The sequence below is a fragment of the Carassius auratus genome, chromosome 1 (assembly GCF_003368295.1).
Source record: "Carassius auratus strain Wakin chromosome 1, ASM336829v1, whole genome shotgun sequence".
Taxonomy (NCBI): domain Eukaryota; kingdom Metazoa; phylum Chordata; class Actinopteri; order Cypriniformes; family Cyprinidae; genus Carassius; species Carassius auratus.
In genome coordinates this window covers 25,568,935-25,585,290 of record NC_039243.1, presented here as the reverse complement: position 1 = coordinate 25,585,290, position 16,356 = coordinate 25,568,935, and the positions used below count along the sequence as shown (strand labels likewise).

General features: G+C 34.6%; 2 protein-coding genes across 2 annotated transcripts; one reads left to right on the top strand and one right to left on the bottom strand.

Moving 5' to 3' along the window:
* Nucleotides 1-378: 378 nt before the first annotated feature.
* Nucleotides 379-8,011, bottom strand: LOC113105623 (stimulated by retinoic acid gene 6 protein-like). The gene is made up of 18 exons (XM_026266802.1): nucleotides 7,804-8,011; nucleotides 7,148-7,208; nucleotides 6,816-6,916; nucleotides 6,593-6,723; nucleotides 6,321-6,441; nucleotides 6,176-6,221; nucleotides 5,856-5,984; nucleotides 4,753-4,820; nucleotides 4,560-4,671; nucleotides 4,304-4,460; nucleotides 3,681-3,756; nucleotides 3,467-3,548; nucleotides 3,290-3,338; nucleotides 2,951-3,068; nucleotides 2,633-2,752; nucleotides 1,459-1,622; nucleotides 1,058-1,204; nucleotides 379-979 (listed from the first exon to the last, which is right to left on the bottom strand). The coding sequence occupies exons 1-18, from the start codon at nucleotides 7,878-7,880 to the stop codon at nucleotides 768-770; spliced, it is 1,971 nt and encodes a 656-aa protein (XP_026122587.1). The 5' UTR covers nucleotides 7,881-8,011; the 3' UTR covers nucleotides 379-767.
* Nucleotides 8,012-8,863: 852 nt separating this feature from the next.
* Nucleotides 8,864-16,350, top strand: LOC113105615 (beta-1,4-galactosyltransferase 1). The gene is made up of 6 exons (XM_026266790.1): nucleotides 8,864-9,380; nucleotides 10,474-10,709; nucleotides 12,595-12,782; nucleotides 14,616-14,738; nucleotides 14,825-14,929; nucleotides 15,013-16,350. The coding sequence occupies exons 1-6, from the start codon at nucleotides 9,068-9,070 to the stop codon at nucleotides 15,140-15,142; spliced, it is 1,095 nt and encodes a 364-aa protein (XP_026122575.1). The 5' UTR covers nucleotides 8,864-9,067; the 3' UTR covers nucleotides 15,143-16,350.
* Nucleotides 16,351-16,356: the final 6 nt, after the last annotated feature.

Below are 16,356 nucleotides of genomic sequence, written 5' to 3'. Positions count from 1 at the left end.
CAGAAAGACTGGGCTTAGACATGCTGCAGTCACCTCTTCCATATAGCAGACAAGAACCAAAAGGTATTCTTTCAATTATTCACCTTGGAGTAACATCACGCTTCAGAATTTCTCACAGTATTATGGGAAGGAGCAAAATGTCACTCTTAAAAAGAAGTTTTGCTATAGTCTATAATATACAAGGATATATATATATATATATATATATATATATATATATATAGACATCTGACCAACATATAGATCAGTTCACACATAAATGTATTCTATATATTTATCTCAAATTGAGTAAATAATCATTTCAATTATATCATTTTTCTTTTGTGTTTTTTTTTACATACACCATAAAGTAAAGTAAAATTCACCCCATTTTTTTTTCACATTATTTATTACAAAATATTATTTAACCAATAACACTTTAAAATCAAACATTCAGATTTGTTTCAGAAGCTCATAAGAAGCATTAAACCTGCATACTGCTCCTGCACTCCTGATCCAGCATGAAATTCAGTCTGTTTGCATTGATGCACACAATTGCTTTTTAGAAAAAAGGTGCATTCTCATTCTAAAGAACATTTTACTGGGCAAATGCAGATGAGTCATCAGTCTTTTTGGTCCTCTGTATCAAATAGGAAAGACAACATTTTTCAAAGTGTCTATCTCCTAAAAACTAGTCAGAAGTGCAATAGCATATAGATGACCTCAAAGTTGCTGAAACAAAACCATGCTCTGTGCTCCAGGAATCGATTTCAGGAGCTCCAGCTCTTTCAGATATCTGACTGTGTTGGTTCTGTTTCTGCAGTTTTGTCGTTGACCAGTTCAGCTGCTTGTTGAGCCTGTGAGGTGATTGCTCGGGCTAAGAAGAGTGGGTCTTGGCTGTCATTCTGCGCCAGCATTTTTCTCTTTCTCAACAGGATGAGTGCAGGGTTCCTCAGCAGGGTGTAGAGCAGCAGCCAGCGCACGCGTACTCTGCCCCCTCCTGTTAAACAGCAGACAGGCACAGCTATTTTATAAGAGGCCTGTTTCCCAGAATTTGTGCTATCTCTATCACTGTTACCTGTTTTATTGCTAAAGGTTGCATAAGAGGACACTGCAGGTCCTTGTTTCTCCAGTGCTCTGCCAAGCAGTAGATGGCAGAAAGACACCATAACTGGGTTGCTATGGTAATGATCAGCAAATATCATCCCTATCCATGTACTATATCCTGGCCAAAAAACAAACAAACAAAAAAAACATTATAATAACCATTGTACAAAAATACCGGAAAGTAAAAAAGGTAAAGGTATTAAAAAAAAATCACACAAGTCTAATTAATTAATTAATTAATATAATATTTTTAATTAACATAAATACCCAGATATAATTAAATAAACAATAATAAATGAGATAATTATCATGTTCCTATTATCCACTTTGAGAATAAAATGATATTTAGAACTGTACATATGTCATTATTACCTGGATCCATGGACTCATAGCCCCGCTGCATGATGGTCCGATCAATGCGTGACACCAGCCATGTTCCCACAATGCAGCTGCTTAAAAGGCGCAAAATGCAGTTGCTCAACCCCATAACCACATTATAGAAGAAGAAAAAGTAGTTAAAGCAGTGGAACGCTTTTCTGTGGAGAAGAGAAGATATTCAAATAGTTTATATATATATAATGTGTGTGTGTGTATATATATATATATATATATATATATATATATATATATATATATATATATATATATATATGTGTGTGTGTGTGTGTGTGTGTGTGTGTGTGTGAACTATATCATACAAATGAGTAAGGTATATTTTATTTTATGTTATTTTTTGGACAGTAATTAATACTTTTATTCAGCAAGGGCTCATTAAAACGGTCAAAAGTGACAGTAAATACATTTATAATATTAACACATTTCCATTCCCAGTAAAATTTCCTATTAATCAAAAATTCTGAAAAAACCCCCCACAAAAATACAGTTTTCACTAAAATATTAAGCAGCAAAGCTGTTTTAGCAACAATGATAAAAAATGTTTCTTGAACAGAAATCAGCATATTAGAACGAATTCTGAATGATCATGTGACATACTGGAATGATGCTGAAAATTCAGTTTTGCCATTAGGAATAAATTACATTTTGAAGTATATTGAATATAAAAACAGTAATTTTAAATTCTAAGAGTTTTGCGGCTTCATATTGTTTTCTCCATATTGGAACCTGTGATACTTTTTTTCAGGATTCTTTGATGAATAAATTGTAAAAAAGAACAGCATATATTTAAAATAGAGATCTTTTGTAACAACACTATTCAAAAGTTTGTGGTCAATATTTATTTCAGTTTTTTTTTTTTTTTTTTTTTTTTTTTATAAATGATTGCTTTTATTCAGCAAGTGTACAAAAAGTTACAATAAAGACTTATTATATATTTTAAAATTGTTTTTAAAACTATTTATCAAATAATCTTGAAAAAGTATCACAGGTTCTAAAAATATGTTTCCAACACTGATAATAAATCAGCATATTAGAATGATTTCTGAAGGATCATGTGACACTGAAGATTGTAGTAATGGCTAATGAAAATAATGAAAAATGAAAATAAAATAAACATAATAATATAAAAGGTGCTTTTAACAGGTCTTACCTGTTGTTGAGTGCAAGGGGCTTTTCTTTGTCATCAGGTGAGAGTTTGTCCTGCAGGAAAAATACTTGGACCAAAATAATCTGCACTACCACCAAGGCTATCACTAAGAGTATTGTCAGCCTGCAATCACATACAACACAGATTTAATGATATTCAAAGACTGCATATCATTAATAAATTAACATGATGTTAGCTATAAAATTTTATGTCGTCCTGCAAGTTCACATTTATTATTGTAAGATTGGTTTCCTGAAACAACCTTTACATTATGCTTATGAAAAATTAATTTGGTTTTGAGATGTCTTTAAAGGAACTCACAGAATAATGCCTACACTAGAAAGCCAGCTAAGAAAGTGTCCCTTCTGGATTGGAAGAACAACCCCATACACAAACAGCAAGGCAAAAAGGAACTGCACAAAGTGAACTATCAGAAACCCTGCAGAAACAAAAACACTAAATTCAATACAACAAACCATGTCGTCATCAAATTCTTTCATTTATTTGAGTCACTTTGACCAACAACACTACAAAAGTAAGCAAAGCATGTAAAGCACAGATGCCCGTGAAGTTATTGACCTCTCTGAACAGACGGTAAACTCAGCTGATCTCTCCACATCACTACATGAAAACTACTGGAAAAAATAGAAATGTACATACCCCACAGAGTGAAGGCAATCTGCCAGCCTGAATATCTTGTTATAGCAGCCTGAGAAAGAAAAGCACTTGGCATTTAGCCTTCCCTAAATGCTGAGATGTTCTTTTTTTTTAATCAGTCAAAGAGGAAAGCTAATGAAACAAAATCATTGACTCTTTAAAATCCAAAACTTTACTCACTACACTGACTGCAGGGCTTGGTTTATGGAACTTCTCTGGAAGAAAACTTTTCTGTCCTCTCCACAACCTCTTTAAATGCTTCCTGCAGTCATAAATAGAGCTTATTATTTGTTTTTGTTTTTTTTATCCATTTGAGGATACTGCCTTTGGGTAATTACTGAAATTGTTATAATTTTTATTTATTTTTACATAAAGAATGCTTACATAAGCATACCTGTAACATACTAGCACGTGCAAAGTGTAAGTAACAGATGTGAGAGTGGAAAAAATGGTTGTCGCCAACCAAGACCCTGAGAAAAAAAATGTATGAAATAAACATTAAATCATTGTACATCTATGTTTTGAAAGAAGTATCTTATGCTCACCAAGGTTGTATTTATTTGATAAAAAAAAAAACTGTAAAAACAGTAATATTATAAAATATTATTTCAATTTAAAATAACTGTTTTCTATTTGAATATATTTTAAAATATAATTTATTCCTGTGATGGCAAAGCTGAATTTTCAGAAACATTTCTTATTATTATCAATGTTTAAAATTATGTGACTGATTCGGAAAATATCATGCCACTTAATATTGTGTGGAAACCATGATACATTAAGATTGTTTTTTTTAATAGAAAGATTAAAAGAACAGCATTTATCTGAAATAGAAATATTATGTAACAATGTAAAATGTATACTGTTGCTTCTGATCAATTGAATGCATCCTTTCTGAATAAAAGTGTTCATTTTATTCAATAAAAATCTTACTGACTCCAAACATTTGAATGGTAGTGTAATATGTACAGCCATTATAAATAGAAGCAAAAAGATACGAAGAAAAATATATCTTACTTCTTGCAACAAAGCTGAACTCATTCATCCTGGGAATGAAGGAAGTGAACACATTGTTTGTTTCATTACAGGACGATGCAATCTCTGCAAGTGAGTTCTTCAAAGCATCTAGTTTGTCAAAGGTGTAGTCACTCAAGCTGTAGTCTGCAAGGGTTATCTACAAACAGAAAAACACATTTGCATCTTTAGCTTTAATCACGGAAAAAAGTAATAAATATATAATAATGTGTGTGTACATTAGTGAGTGCCGACTGACCGTATATAAGCCAATCAAAGAGATAATGGATGTGCCAATCATCCTGTTAGGGAATTTAAAGTGAGGATCCCAGTCATACACTTTTCTACGGAACCAACTCTTTTCTTCTGGCCTGAGGGGCAATAGAAGAATGAATATTGGCTGACTGGGGTAAATACAGTAATAAATGCATTAACGTTGGATGAGTGTGTACCGTTCAGGGGGGCGTTTCAGTAGAGTCTGTACATATCGGAACTGATGGAACTGTAGATCCTCCTCACTCTATTTAACAGAGAAACATTACTCTTATAATGAAACATGAATTTCTTCATTTATTAATATACTGTTGTTCACTGTATTTTGGTGTTTTTCATGTTGGTGCATTATGCTTTATTGTTTGCATGCATTATGTTAATTAAATTGCTTTGCATGCATTATGTTAATCAAATGTTACAAATGTACCTGCATATGAAGAAATCAACATTAACCAAGATCAATTAATTCTGTAAAAGTATTGTTCATTGTTACTTTATTTTAACTATTGCATAATGCAACCAAATACAACACTATGGGGTCATTCCGGGTCAAATCAACCAAATTTCAGAAACTTCCCTGGCTCAAATATTTGATTTTGCTAGGTCTGTTAGTCAAATCTGTTGACCTTAGCGATCTTTGGTGCATTATGTGCTGGTGGCAACAATGGGGAAAGAGCACTTTTTAAGTTTTTTCTCCAAAGTTTGCATGATCTGTAATTCAGGAAGAACTAAATATATCTTAATGCCCTTTTAAATGTTGGGTCTTAACAAACTTTCCTTTTGGCATCTTCATTTTGAAGGCCCTTTATGGTTCAGTTCCAGATATATTGAAATTTCAGTATGGCTCCAAAGGTAAATCATTAAATTGTACATATTTTCAGTGGTGAAAAAACAAATGTGGGTCACTTTACATTAATAATTCATTAAATTATCCATGGTATTTAATACTTTGGCTTTCATCACTACACGTTTATATTTTCTCAGAAAAAAAATATTAGCAAAATCTAGTTGACAAGGAATTAATCCATTGTAAATTGATGAAATAACTTAAATCATGGGTGCCAAACTCAATTCCTGGAGGGCTGGAGCACTGCAGAGTTTACCCTAATTAACCCTAATTAAACATACCTGATCCAACTAATCAAGCCCTTCAGGCTCATTTGAAAACTAGATGCTATGTGTGTTTGAGCAGGGTTGGAACAAAACTCTGCAGGGCTCTAGCCCTAAATAAATTTAGTCTGACACCCCCGGACTTAAATTATACCAAGAAACAGGATCTGACCTCATCAGGTTGCAGCTGCAGGTGGATTCTTACTGCCTTTACAATGATATACATGAACCGTCCCAGCAGGAAAAACAGACACAGGAAGAACGGCCATAGGATGATCAATTTCTCGTGACGGCCTAAAATCTACAACCAGCAAAATATGTTTAAATATCCACTTACAAATGATAATTTTTTATTAAACAAATTATATCCATTCAGACACCTTTACATTGGTGGAAAACTAAGAAAACTATACCTGATCTTGCCTTGTACCATTAATAATACAAAGTTATTAATTAATAAATTAAAGTTAATTATTAATCATATTCACCCACCTTTCCAGAGGGACAGCTTATCGTGTCATACAGTCTCACAATGAGCCTGAAACAGTCAGTTCAACAGCTCATAAATCCCTTTACAGATATGTTTGCCGTGCTAAGATTTTAGACTGAAGGTATGAATAAGAGTTTTCTCATGTACCATATGAGTGTGTATAGAAGACCTAAAACCCCTCCTAGCACTCGGTTTGGTGTTGAAAGACAAGCAAAGAATGGCAGGTAGGCCACGCCAACTTCTATTGCTCCAACCACGTACACAATAACTGAAAGAGACAGGTCATACAGATAACACATACAGAGCTGTAACTTAACTGTAACTGTAAATGTAACTTAAAACTACAGAATAGATACAGATACCGTCAAAAAAACTGTTATATTGTGAAATATTATTATGCACTGTTTTATTAAAACTACCTTTAGCCCAGTTAGGCACAGTAAATGGTGTGTAGGACTCAGAGAAAAGCTGAATCACACTGGGAGCAATAGCACCAAATGCAAAACCATAAGACCATCGGTTGCTTAGACTGCATATGAAATCCAATGGCCTGCAATGAAAACACACACACACACACGACTTAAAAAACACTAAGACATCTGAAAAAAACACAGATATATATTAAACCTACAGATCACTCACACCACAATGCCAAATCGACCCCTGAGATATGGAAAGCGATGCTCAAAAGGCTGAGCCTTCGCTCTGCGCTGTACAAATGAGAGGAGAAATACAATGCAGACCTAAAACAGGAAAAGAAGTATTCTACATGACAAAAAACTCTGAGAGAAGCCTAATGATGTAACAATTATAATAAGCATAAAACACAGACAGTATATGGACACCAGTTGACGTCAACTAGTAAAAAAATGTCACGTCAGTTCTTGAAGCATAACTTCCGCTTCTAGAGAAAGTGTTGCATGATTGTCCAGAGGAAAGACAGTTCTCTCTGGACTAATGCAAGAATTACTCACAGCAGGAACAAGAGAGCAATGCAGGAACAAATCCACTGAAATCCCATTCTGACATTCCTCCCTAAGAGAAAGAGGGGAGAGAGAGAAATGAGAAAGAATGAGAGAGGGGTTAGAGCACAGCATGAATGAATGAAAAAGAAAGTTGAATGATAACAGCTTCTGTGACATTACGATTAAAATATAAACTTCTCCACTTACTTTATATAATCAAAGCTTTATTTTCAGGGTAACTATAATTACTGTTTTATTTTTATAATATAAGATGCTGTGTCGTAAAAACAATCTTAATATCAACAGATAAGATTTATCACACACCAGTGACCTAAATACGCTTACCTTCATCGTTTTTCTTTTTTTAAATATTAATGATCAAGTCCATTTTAAATGTTTACTATTTAATTTTGTCTCGTAAAGAAATTAATGTCTCGCAGAATGTAACATAATTTTAATTTTAAAAAATATATTCAAATTCAAATAATTAGTTTAACTTTGTGTTACTGTAAGCTGTTTAACTGACAAAATTCTTGGCTTAGGTAATGAACCTTTTCATATAAATATAATAAAATATATTGTAAACAATCTTTCGCCAGCAAATACAGAATGTCTTTCCTGGCTATACTGGCAAATATTTTCTGAAATAAGCAGAAGTAACTCACATGATTTCTGAAGCTTCAGTTGACTCCCGTTCTGCAGGTGGAGTAAAGGAATGATACTCTACTACAATATTGTTCATAGACAAAGACTAGCAAGGCCGTAAAGTTGTTCTCCTTCATAACAAACACTAATTCCAGTGTACTATCATATAAAGCTTTCACTTCTTGAATGTGGATATAGATGTCTCGTCACATGACTGGACAACCTTCGACCCAGGCCACACAGTAGAGTAACTCTCGAGAGATGTGCCGGTGTGTTATTGACTGTACTGTTACTGTGTAATGAGTGCAAACATAGATAAGACTTGCTGTTGCACTAGAGCAGATTATTTATTTTGTGTGCTACAGCACTGCTGAAATGTAGGCCTAGCGACTCTAAATTCACACACAATGCTCACCTTTGTGTCACCCTGAGCTACTTCAGATTACAGTTTCATTTTCTCAGCAGCAGAAATGGTAAATAAATAACTAGTATATAACGCAATGCATCAGTGTTAACAATAATCAAACTAGGTGCAAATGATAGGCAAATATCAGATGAGTATCATGTTATTGCAGGATTTAATGCTGATCACTCAAACCAACACATGGGGGCGCTGTTGATGAGCTAAAAACAGTAATCCATAACTGACTTTAAAATGACTGTAGCATGATGAAAATGATTTCTAATAGACTTTTTAAATTCCTGTCCTATACTCTATTATATTGAATGTATGTGATATTTGTGCCTTCAAAAATATCTAATTTCTTTTGAAGAAATTTTAACTGATGAAAACTTCTGAAAGAAGTTTTACAGTAGCTTAGTTATGGGTGCTATATTTCATGGTACAGAATAGGTCTCGTCTGTTTGATTTACATAGCCTATAGGCTACATATATATAATGACTCGAGCCAAAAAGACACTAGAGTAGGCCAGTGAGTAAGCATTGCATTACAAAACATCAAACGTGGCTCTTCATTACACCTGTGGTTACTCTGCTATATATCACCTGCATAAACTAAGACAAATTAGTTTCGAGGAAAAGCTTGTCTAGTAATCTTACAAGTGCACTAGAAACGCCCACCGCTGTCACTTCTGTGCTCTTCAACAGAGCTCTTCACCAATGTCTAGAAAACTGCGATTTACAGTAGTCAGACGCGATCGCTATCATAAAAACTTTCACGAAAAGGATTGTCCTGATGAACGACAAGGCAGAGGTGTTTTTGTTTCAAGGCAGACATAGGTTTTTGATTTGTAAATGAAGTGGTCTCCCGCAGTTTTCTGAGGATGAGGGAGTTGCTGCAGCTGAATTTGGGCTTCTTCACCAAATCCTGCCTCGTGATCGGGTTCCTCTGCGGGATTCACTTCATCGTGGCTTTGTTTTTTTATTTATCAGAGTCGCCTTTAACATTTATGAGTTACCGACAAATTCAGTCACTCTCTGATATATTTAATTCACAAACTCATAAAACTTCCGGACTCGGCATCCAGAATGGCACTGGAACAGAGGTAGATGAAAATAAATGGATCTATACTAATAGAAGTGACGTGAAAGATGACGTGGTACTAGAGTCGTGTCCCGAGACGTCTCCACTTCTGGGTAAGTTAACCTGAAATTAAAAATGAAGTATCTGTTCATCTGTTGCTCAGTTTTTGTCTTTGTGTGTGTGTGTGTGTGTCCTAGTCTTCCCTACGTTTTGGGGACCAAATGTGCCCAAAAGGATAGTGATATCAGTAAATTTGAATGTTGTGGGGACATTTTTGGTCCTCGTGAGGAAAGTCTCATTTTTAAAAAAAGAAGAAGAAAGAAGGAAAAAAACCTGCTGAGAGTTCTGTGTTAGGGGTAGGTTTAAGGGTAGGGTTAATGTGTGAGGGGATATAAAATACAGTTTGTACAGTATAAAAATCATTACACCTACAGAATTTCCCCATAAAACATGTAAACACAACTGTGTGTGTGTGTGTGTGTGTGCATGTTTTTCTATACTGATGGGGAATTAAACTTGAATACACCAACTCATGGGGACTTGTCACTTGTGTCACCGTAAAGACTTAAATTAAGGTCCAGATGGGTACAAAAAATGTATAAGTCATACAAAATGAGTTTTTTGAGGTTGTAAAAAATGCAGGTTTTCTGTGAGGGGTGGGTTTCAGTGTAGGGTTGGTTGAGGGCATAGAGAAAACAGTTTTTAAAGTATAAAAAGCATTATGCCTATGGAGAGTCCATACAAACATAGTGCACCAGATATGTGTGTGTGTGTGTTTGTGTGTTAACTTTACATCAATAGACTAGGGCTAGCACAATTTTTTACTCCAATAAAACATCAGGAATATTTTTAATTAGTTGTTAAACCAACATAGAAAACACACATTTGTTAGTTCAAGACCCTATGGAGTTCAGCAACAACACAGAGTTTCTTTCTTTCGTTCTTTCTGTAACCAACAATTAATAAAATGGCTTTTTCATTTAACTAGGCTCTCCTTGCTGATTGAAAGAGAAAGCTGGAATTTTTTTTGAGAGAGACTAAGAGAAAAAGAGAAAAAAAAGTGGGGGGAGACGGAAGTTGGCTTGTTTGAGACCGGAAGCAGGCTAAACCATTGTTGCATAAGAAGGGTCTTCCTCTGTCATGTCTGCAAACCCTCTGACCTCCACTTTCCCTAACTGTCTTTCTCTCTCCCGATTCCCCTTTCAGTGGGTCCACTGCGAGTTGAATTTTCTGATCCGGTAAATCTGGAAATGGTCCGTAAAAATAATCCACAGCTGCTGATGGGTGGCAGGTATAAGCCCAGTGATTGTGTGGCTCTGCAAAAAGTGGCAATAATCATCCCATTCAGAAACAGAAGTGAACACCTGAAGTACTGGCTCTACTACCTTCACCCCATCCTACAGAGACAACAGCTGGATTATGGGATTTATGTCATACAACAGGTACAGCACAAAATGATTTATTAACTTTACTTAATGTTACACAGTTGACAGAGCAGGGTGGAGATGTGAGGGTAAATCCACACCTGATCTCACCACACAACCCTCCAACAGACCTACACATAGATAGATAGATAGATAGATAGATAGATAGATAGATAGATAGATAGATAGATAGATAGATAGATAGACTTTTGCAGGTTAGACTTTTCTTTGGGGGACACCTTGAAGTATGGAAATGCGGTGACTTGACTTTGCATAGACAACATGCTTGGTCTGACTTTCAACTGCTTTGAAATTTGCTGTGCAATAACACTGAAAGAGAAAACGAGAAATGCAATCTGAGAACACTAACAATCATAGAACATAGAACACCCATTTATTAGATAATTTTGTCTATTGAAAAGTACTTTTTATGCCACAGCTTGGAATCTTCCGTGCTGATCTGCTTCACAGACCTCTGCTTTGTTAAAGATACTAAATATGGGTTTTGAAATAGTTAGTAGTTGTAGGAGCTGGTCACCTAAATAAATTTGTCGGAACATGGGCTTAAACTTTGTTCAGATTTATTCAAATCATGAATCTGCATTTATGAGATATTTTTTGAAGTTCTGCACTATTTTTATGTGACTACTCAGATGGAAGCACATTTCTGATGCTGTTTACGGTAAATGAACACATTTGTACAGATGATCAGATGTTCCTTCTTCCTCTGACGCTGTTAAGAACATTTTCAAATCATGCTGGACGATGTGATTCGAAAATGTCCCACATTCTAACAAAATGTTGCACAACCATTCAAAGGTTTTATGTCGGTAAAATTTTGTAATGTTTTATTAAATACATTTGTACAGGTGTTTTATATCTTATGCAGGCCAAGGCTGCATTTATTTAATCAAAAAATGCAGTAAAATAGTAATTTTGTGAAATGTTATTATAATGTAAAAGAAGTAACTTTTATAGTTTTATGTTTTAAAAAGTAATTTATTCCAGTGATGCCAGTCTAACTTTGCTAAATAAAACTATTAATTTCTTAAGAAAAAAAAAGTGCCCCTAAAGTTTGAATGGTAGTGCATGTATTTAGTTTTTTGTCTTGTCTTGCTTAAGTCTTGCTGCCATTAAAACAAAAAGGGAGACATCAAATACTAAAAGATTCTGAAATGAATTTACACATTTTACTTTAACTTTTCATCTAAAACTTGGCTTAATAAATCAGTACATAGCTACCTCCTCTTTGTGATTCTTTTTTTGTCATTTCAGCCCCCATTTCACCATCTGTTTACTTTGTTCACAGGAAAATCAGTATGCAAACTGCTATGCAGACTAAGAAATGCATGCTTATTTGTTTATTTTCTTTGTGTGTATCTCTGTATGTGTTTATAACACATAAGTTGGGTCATGCATGCCTGATTGACTGATTTAGCTGTGATCATTAAGGTCCTATCAATGTCAAGGCGATTTTGTTTGCATAAAGTCTGTGTGTGATTAATCTATTTACATGTGAATTTTACATTTTTGGCTCCAAAGAAAAATGTGTTTTATCCTGTGTGAGGCCAATGCTGGGTGGTAACTGATTACATGTATTACATAATCAGATTCCCAAAATGTATTTTACATTTTAAAATACTCATAATTAGATTATAGTTACTTTTTAGTTTATTACTTGATTACATATGATGCATAAGAAATGCTCCAGTAAAGCTCTTTTCATGCTGAAATCTAGTAATCTAAAAGTAGTCCGATTATATTTCCTAAAATGTGTAATCTAATGGAATATATTACTAATTAAAATTTTTGTTGTGTAATTTGGACTACAATTTATAAGTACTCTACCCAGTGATGTGAGTCATAAGATCTCTTGTAAATGTGCTTTGTGCTGCTTGTTTAGGACGGAGAGGATACATTTAACAGGGCGAAACTGCTCAATGTGGGTTATGCAGAGGCTCTGAAGGAGTACGATTATGACTGTTTCATCTTCAGTGATGTAGACATCATTCCCATGGACGACCGCAACACCTACAAGTGCTCTAGCCAGCCACGCCACCTCTCTGTGTCCATGGACAAGTTTGGTTTTAGGTGAGACGAAACACCACCCGTACATTTAATAAAACATGTAACATAATATTTGTAAAGTGATACCAATATCTCAAAGTGCCACTTCACTTGAAGGTTAAAATACCAGCTGCCCATGTTGCTCAAAATGTATTTACCTAAACAAATGACCTTGAGGTGCAGCACAGGAAGCAAATTAAATATCCTGTTATGTTAGTAGAAAGATGGCTCAGGGATCAAAGTCATTTGGATCAAGACCGATCGCAATGCAGCTGTGTAAACTCTATATGCAGAGCATGCCAATATCTTATAACCTTACTGACATGGTCTAAAGTAAACAGTCACTAGCTTGATGGTTAATGATTAAATATATATACACCTATATATTAATGATCAAAAGACATGTATAATGTTACAAAAATATCTATATTTTAAATAATTACTACTTGAGGATAAAATCAGCATATTAGAATTATTTCTGAAGGATCTTATGACACTGTAGATTTCAGTTATAGTTCCTTAAAATTCAACTTTGAAATCACGTAAAATATATTAAGATAGAAAAAAATATATGTGGAGTGAAGTTCTATGATGTTACAAATTTGACTGTTTTGGGCCAAAAAAAATTACATTAAAGACTTCTTTAGAAAACATTAAAAAATCTTGCCGACCCTAAAATTTGGAGTTCTATTTCCAGTCTTGCAAGAATTTGATGAGAAATTGAGTTCATTGAAATGTCATACTTGTGTGCGTCTACAGAGATGTTAATTTATCTTCTCTCTCCATTTAATATCTTTGCTACAGCTGTAATAAAAACTTTTTTTGTGTGTGTTCAGTTTTATTTTCCTGTGGACAGTCACATCAGGTGATCTGTCAGAATTCAGACCCAATAATACAGTATAATATTTACACAGATAATATTTCAAATAGCCTTAAATTCAAGTTTCTATTCTGAATGCTGTCTCCAATCATATTGCAATGTTAACATCAGCAGCAGTCTACACAATATAGTCTCTCAGGGTAACATACAAACCAATCATTTCATCAGCTTTTTTGTTTCATTGAATTACATCAAATCTTTGAGTAGATTTTGAGTATTGTAAAGATGTATCTGACCTAATATCAGGCTTAGTCTATGAACATAATTCCATTTAGTATGAAGCAAAACCTGAAATGCATATCAGATGGTGTTGTTGAGTTTTGTTTTTGTGTGGTTTATTGTTCATGAGAGTTAGTTTCAGTGACTTAAAGGGATAGTTCACCCTAAAAAATGACAATTAACCTGTTTTACTCACCCTCAAGGCATCCTAGGCGTGTCTTGACATTCCCATTTCAGATGAACACATTCATAATGATATTTGAAATTGTCCCGTCTGTTCCAATCTGTATAATTGCTGTGAATGGTGTGCCTGTTTCTGAATCCAAAAAAGTGTATCCATCCATCATAAATCTACTCCACACAGCTCCGGGGTGTTAATAAAGACCTTCTGAAGCGAAACGATGCGTTAGTTTAAGAAAAATGTTTATTCCAGAAACTTTATAAACTATATTGTCCAGCTTCCGGTTGCTCATGCAGCCACGTTCATAGGTGAAGGCATCATGTTACGGTATAAAAGGTGCTTTTTAGTCTTTGCAAGCAAAGCTGGATCATGGCTCATCACTTTTTTTGAGAGAAGTGTCAAACAAATCAAAAATCTAATTTCTCAATGCAAAAACTCAAAGAATTTAGGTCTTTCCCCAGCTACAATACATAATACTGTCAAAAGATTCATGCAATCCAGAGAAATCTCTGTCTGCATGTAAAAAAAACATAAAAACAACAATTTTTCATTAAAAATGGATTCTGTCTGACTGCAGGTTACCATATAAACAGTATTTCGGTGGTGTATCAGCAATGAGTAAAGAGCAGTTTCAAAAGATCAATGGTTTTCCCAATAACTACTGGGGCTGGGGGGGAGAAGACGACGACATTTTTAACAGGTCAGGACAATACAGTAACTATCTTACTATTAATTACAAGTTCTGTCCTACCATACGTGTTTTAATGACTGTTATTATTTTTGAAGGCTGGTATTTCGAGGTATGAAAATATCAAGGCCGAGTGGAGACACTGGTAAATGTAGAATGATTCGTCACTCGAGAGACAAGAAAAATGAGCCAAACCCACAGAGGTAGTCTGTCTTTCACAACCACACGTGCATATACATGCAAGACCGATTGAATGCCCTTCTAAAGTTGTATCTCTGTTTCACAGATTCAAGAGAATCAATCACACAAGACAGACAATGAACACGGATGGCATCAAATCACTCATATACAAAGTGATCGATATAGAGAAAGACCAGCTCTACAGCAAGATCACAGTGGACATCGGCAAGCCATGACACCTCTAGAGCTCTGAAGGAACATTTCGCTCACTGCGACTCTTCGGAGATCTTAAAACTGCACAGCCATCGTGAATCGGTTCAAAACAACGAAAGCACATGATAAGAAAACTTGTCTGAGAAACAAGTTAGAATGAAAGTGACATTCTTCTATACACCAAGCGAAAGAACCGATGTTTTTTTATTATTATTCCTGATTATTATACTCATGCACCTGTGTGCCTCATTATCAGTGTCAGCTTTAACAAAGCTCAACTTCATTCTTGTGAACCTTCTATGCAAAGCAGTCAGTGAAGATCACGCCTCAGGAAAACATGAAGTTCAGCAACTAACACAAACTGATACGCTCCTCACAAATCTCCTCACAGAGCTTTTAAGAAAAGACAGTATGTACACATATTCTGCTTGCAAATATGCATCAGTAGTAGACTTTTTAGTCTAACTTTACACCCGTGTCCATGTTATTGTAGCCAATCAATATATAATGTATAAATATAATAATATAATGAGTAATATTAAAGGGATAGTTCACCCAAAAAACTCACCTTCCAAGTTGTTACAAAATCTGTAAGAGTTTATTTTCCTTTCTTTCTTTCTTTCTCTCATACAGGTTTTGGAACAACTTGAGGGTGAGTAAACAATGACCGAATTTTCATTTTTGGGTGAACTATTCTTTAGATGAACAAAATGTGTGTAATACATTTTAAATACCAAAATATGGTTTCATTACACTGTTTTACAATATCATTTAAAAGACACTCCTACATAGCGTTCTTCTCTTTTGATTGTTGATTATTATTTATTTTGATTGGTGGAGGTTGAGTGTTGTGTGTAAGCAATTAAAAATATCTCACACTAGGCCATGTGGGACCCACTGAATATTAAGTAATAATAATTGGTGATGTTATATGGGGGGTTGGGGGTGGTATAGTTGTAGCTAAATAAATCATGAACGATTTCAGGCTCTTATCAACTATGAAAAAGTGACTGAAAAAGCAAACGCGTTGATGGGAGAGTGTTTAAACTGATGTTTCAAAGTCTTCTAAATGTTTTTGAAAGAAGTTTCTTGCACTCAGTTGCATTCATTTGATCAAATATATTGTAAGAACAGTAATATTGTGAAATATGAAGTAAGGGATAATGTACATCCAGCCGGTAGTTATCGCAGAATAACCCCTGATAGGGTGAGCAGGAACCAGACTTGAAGAGAAGTG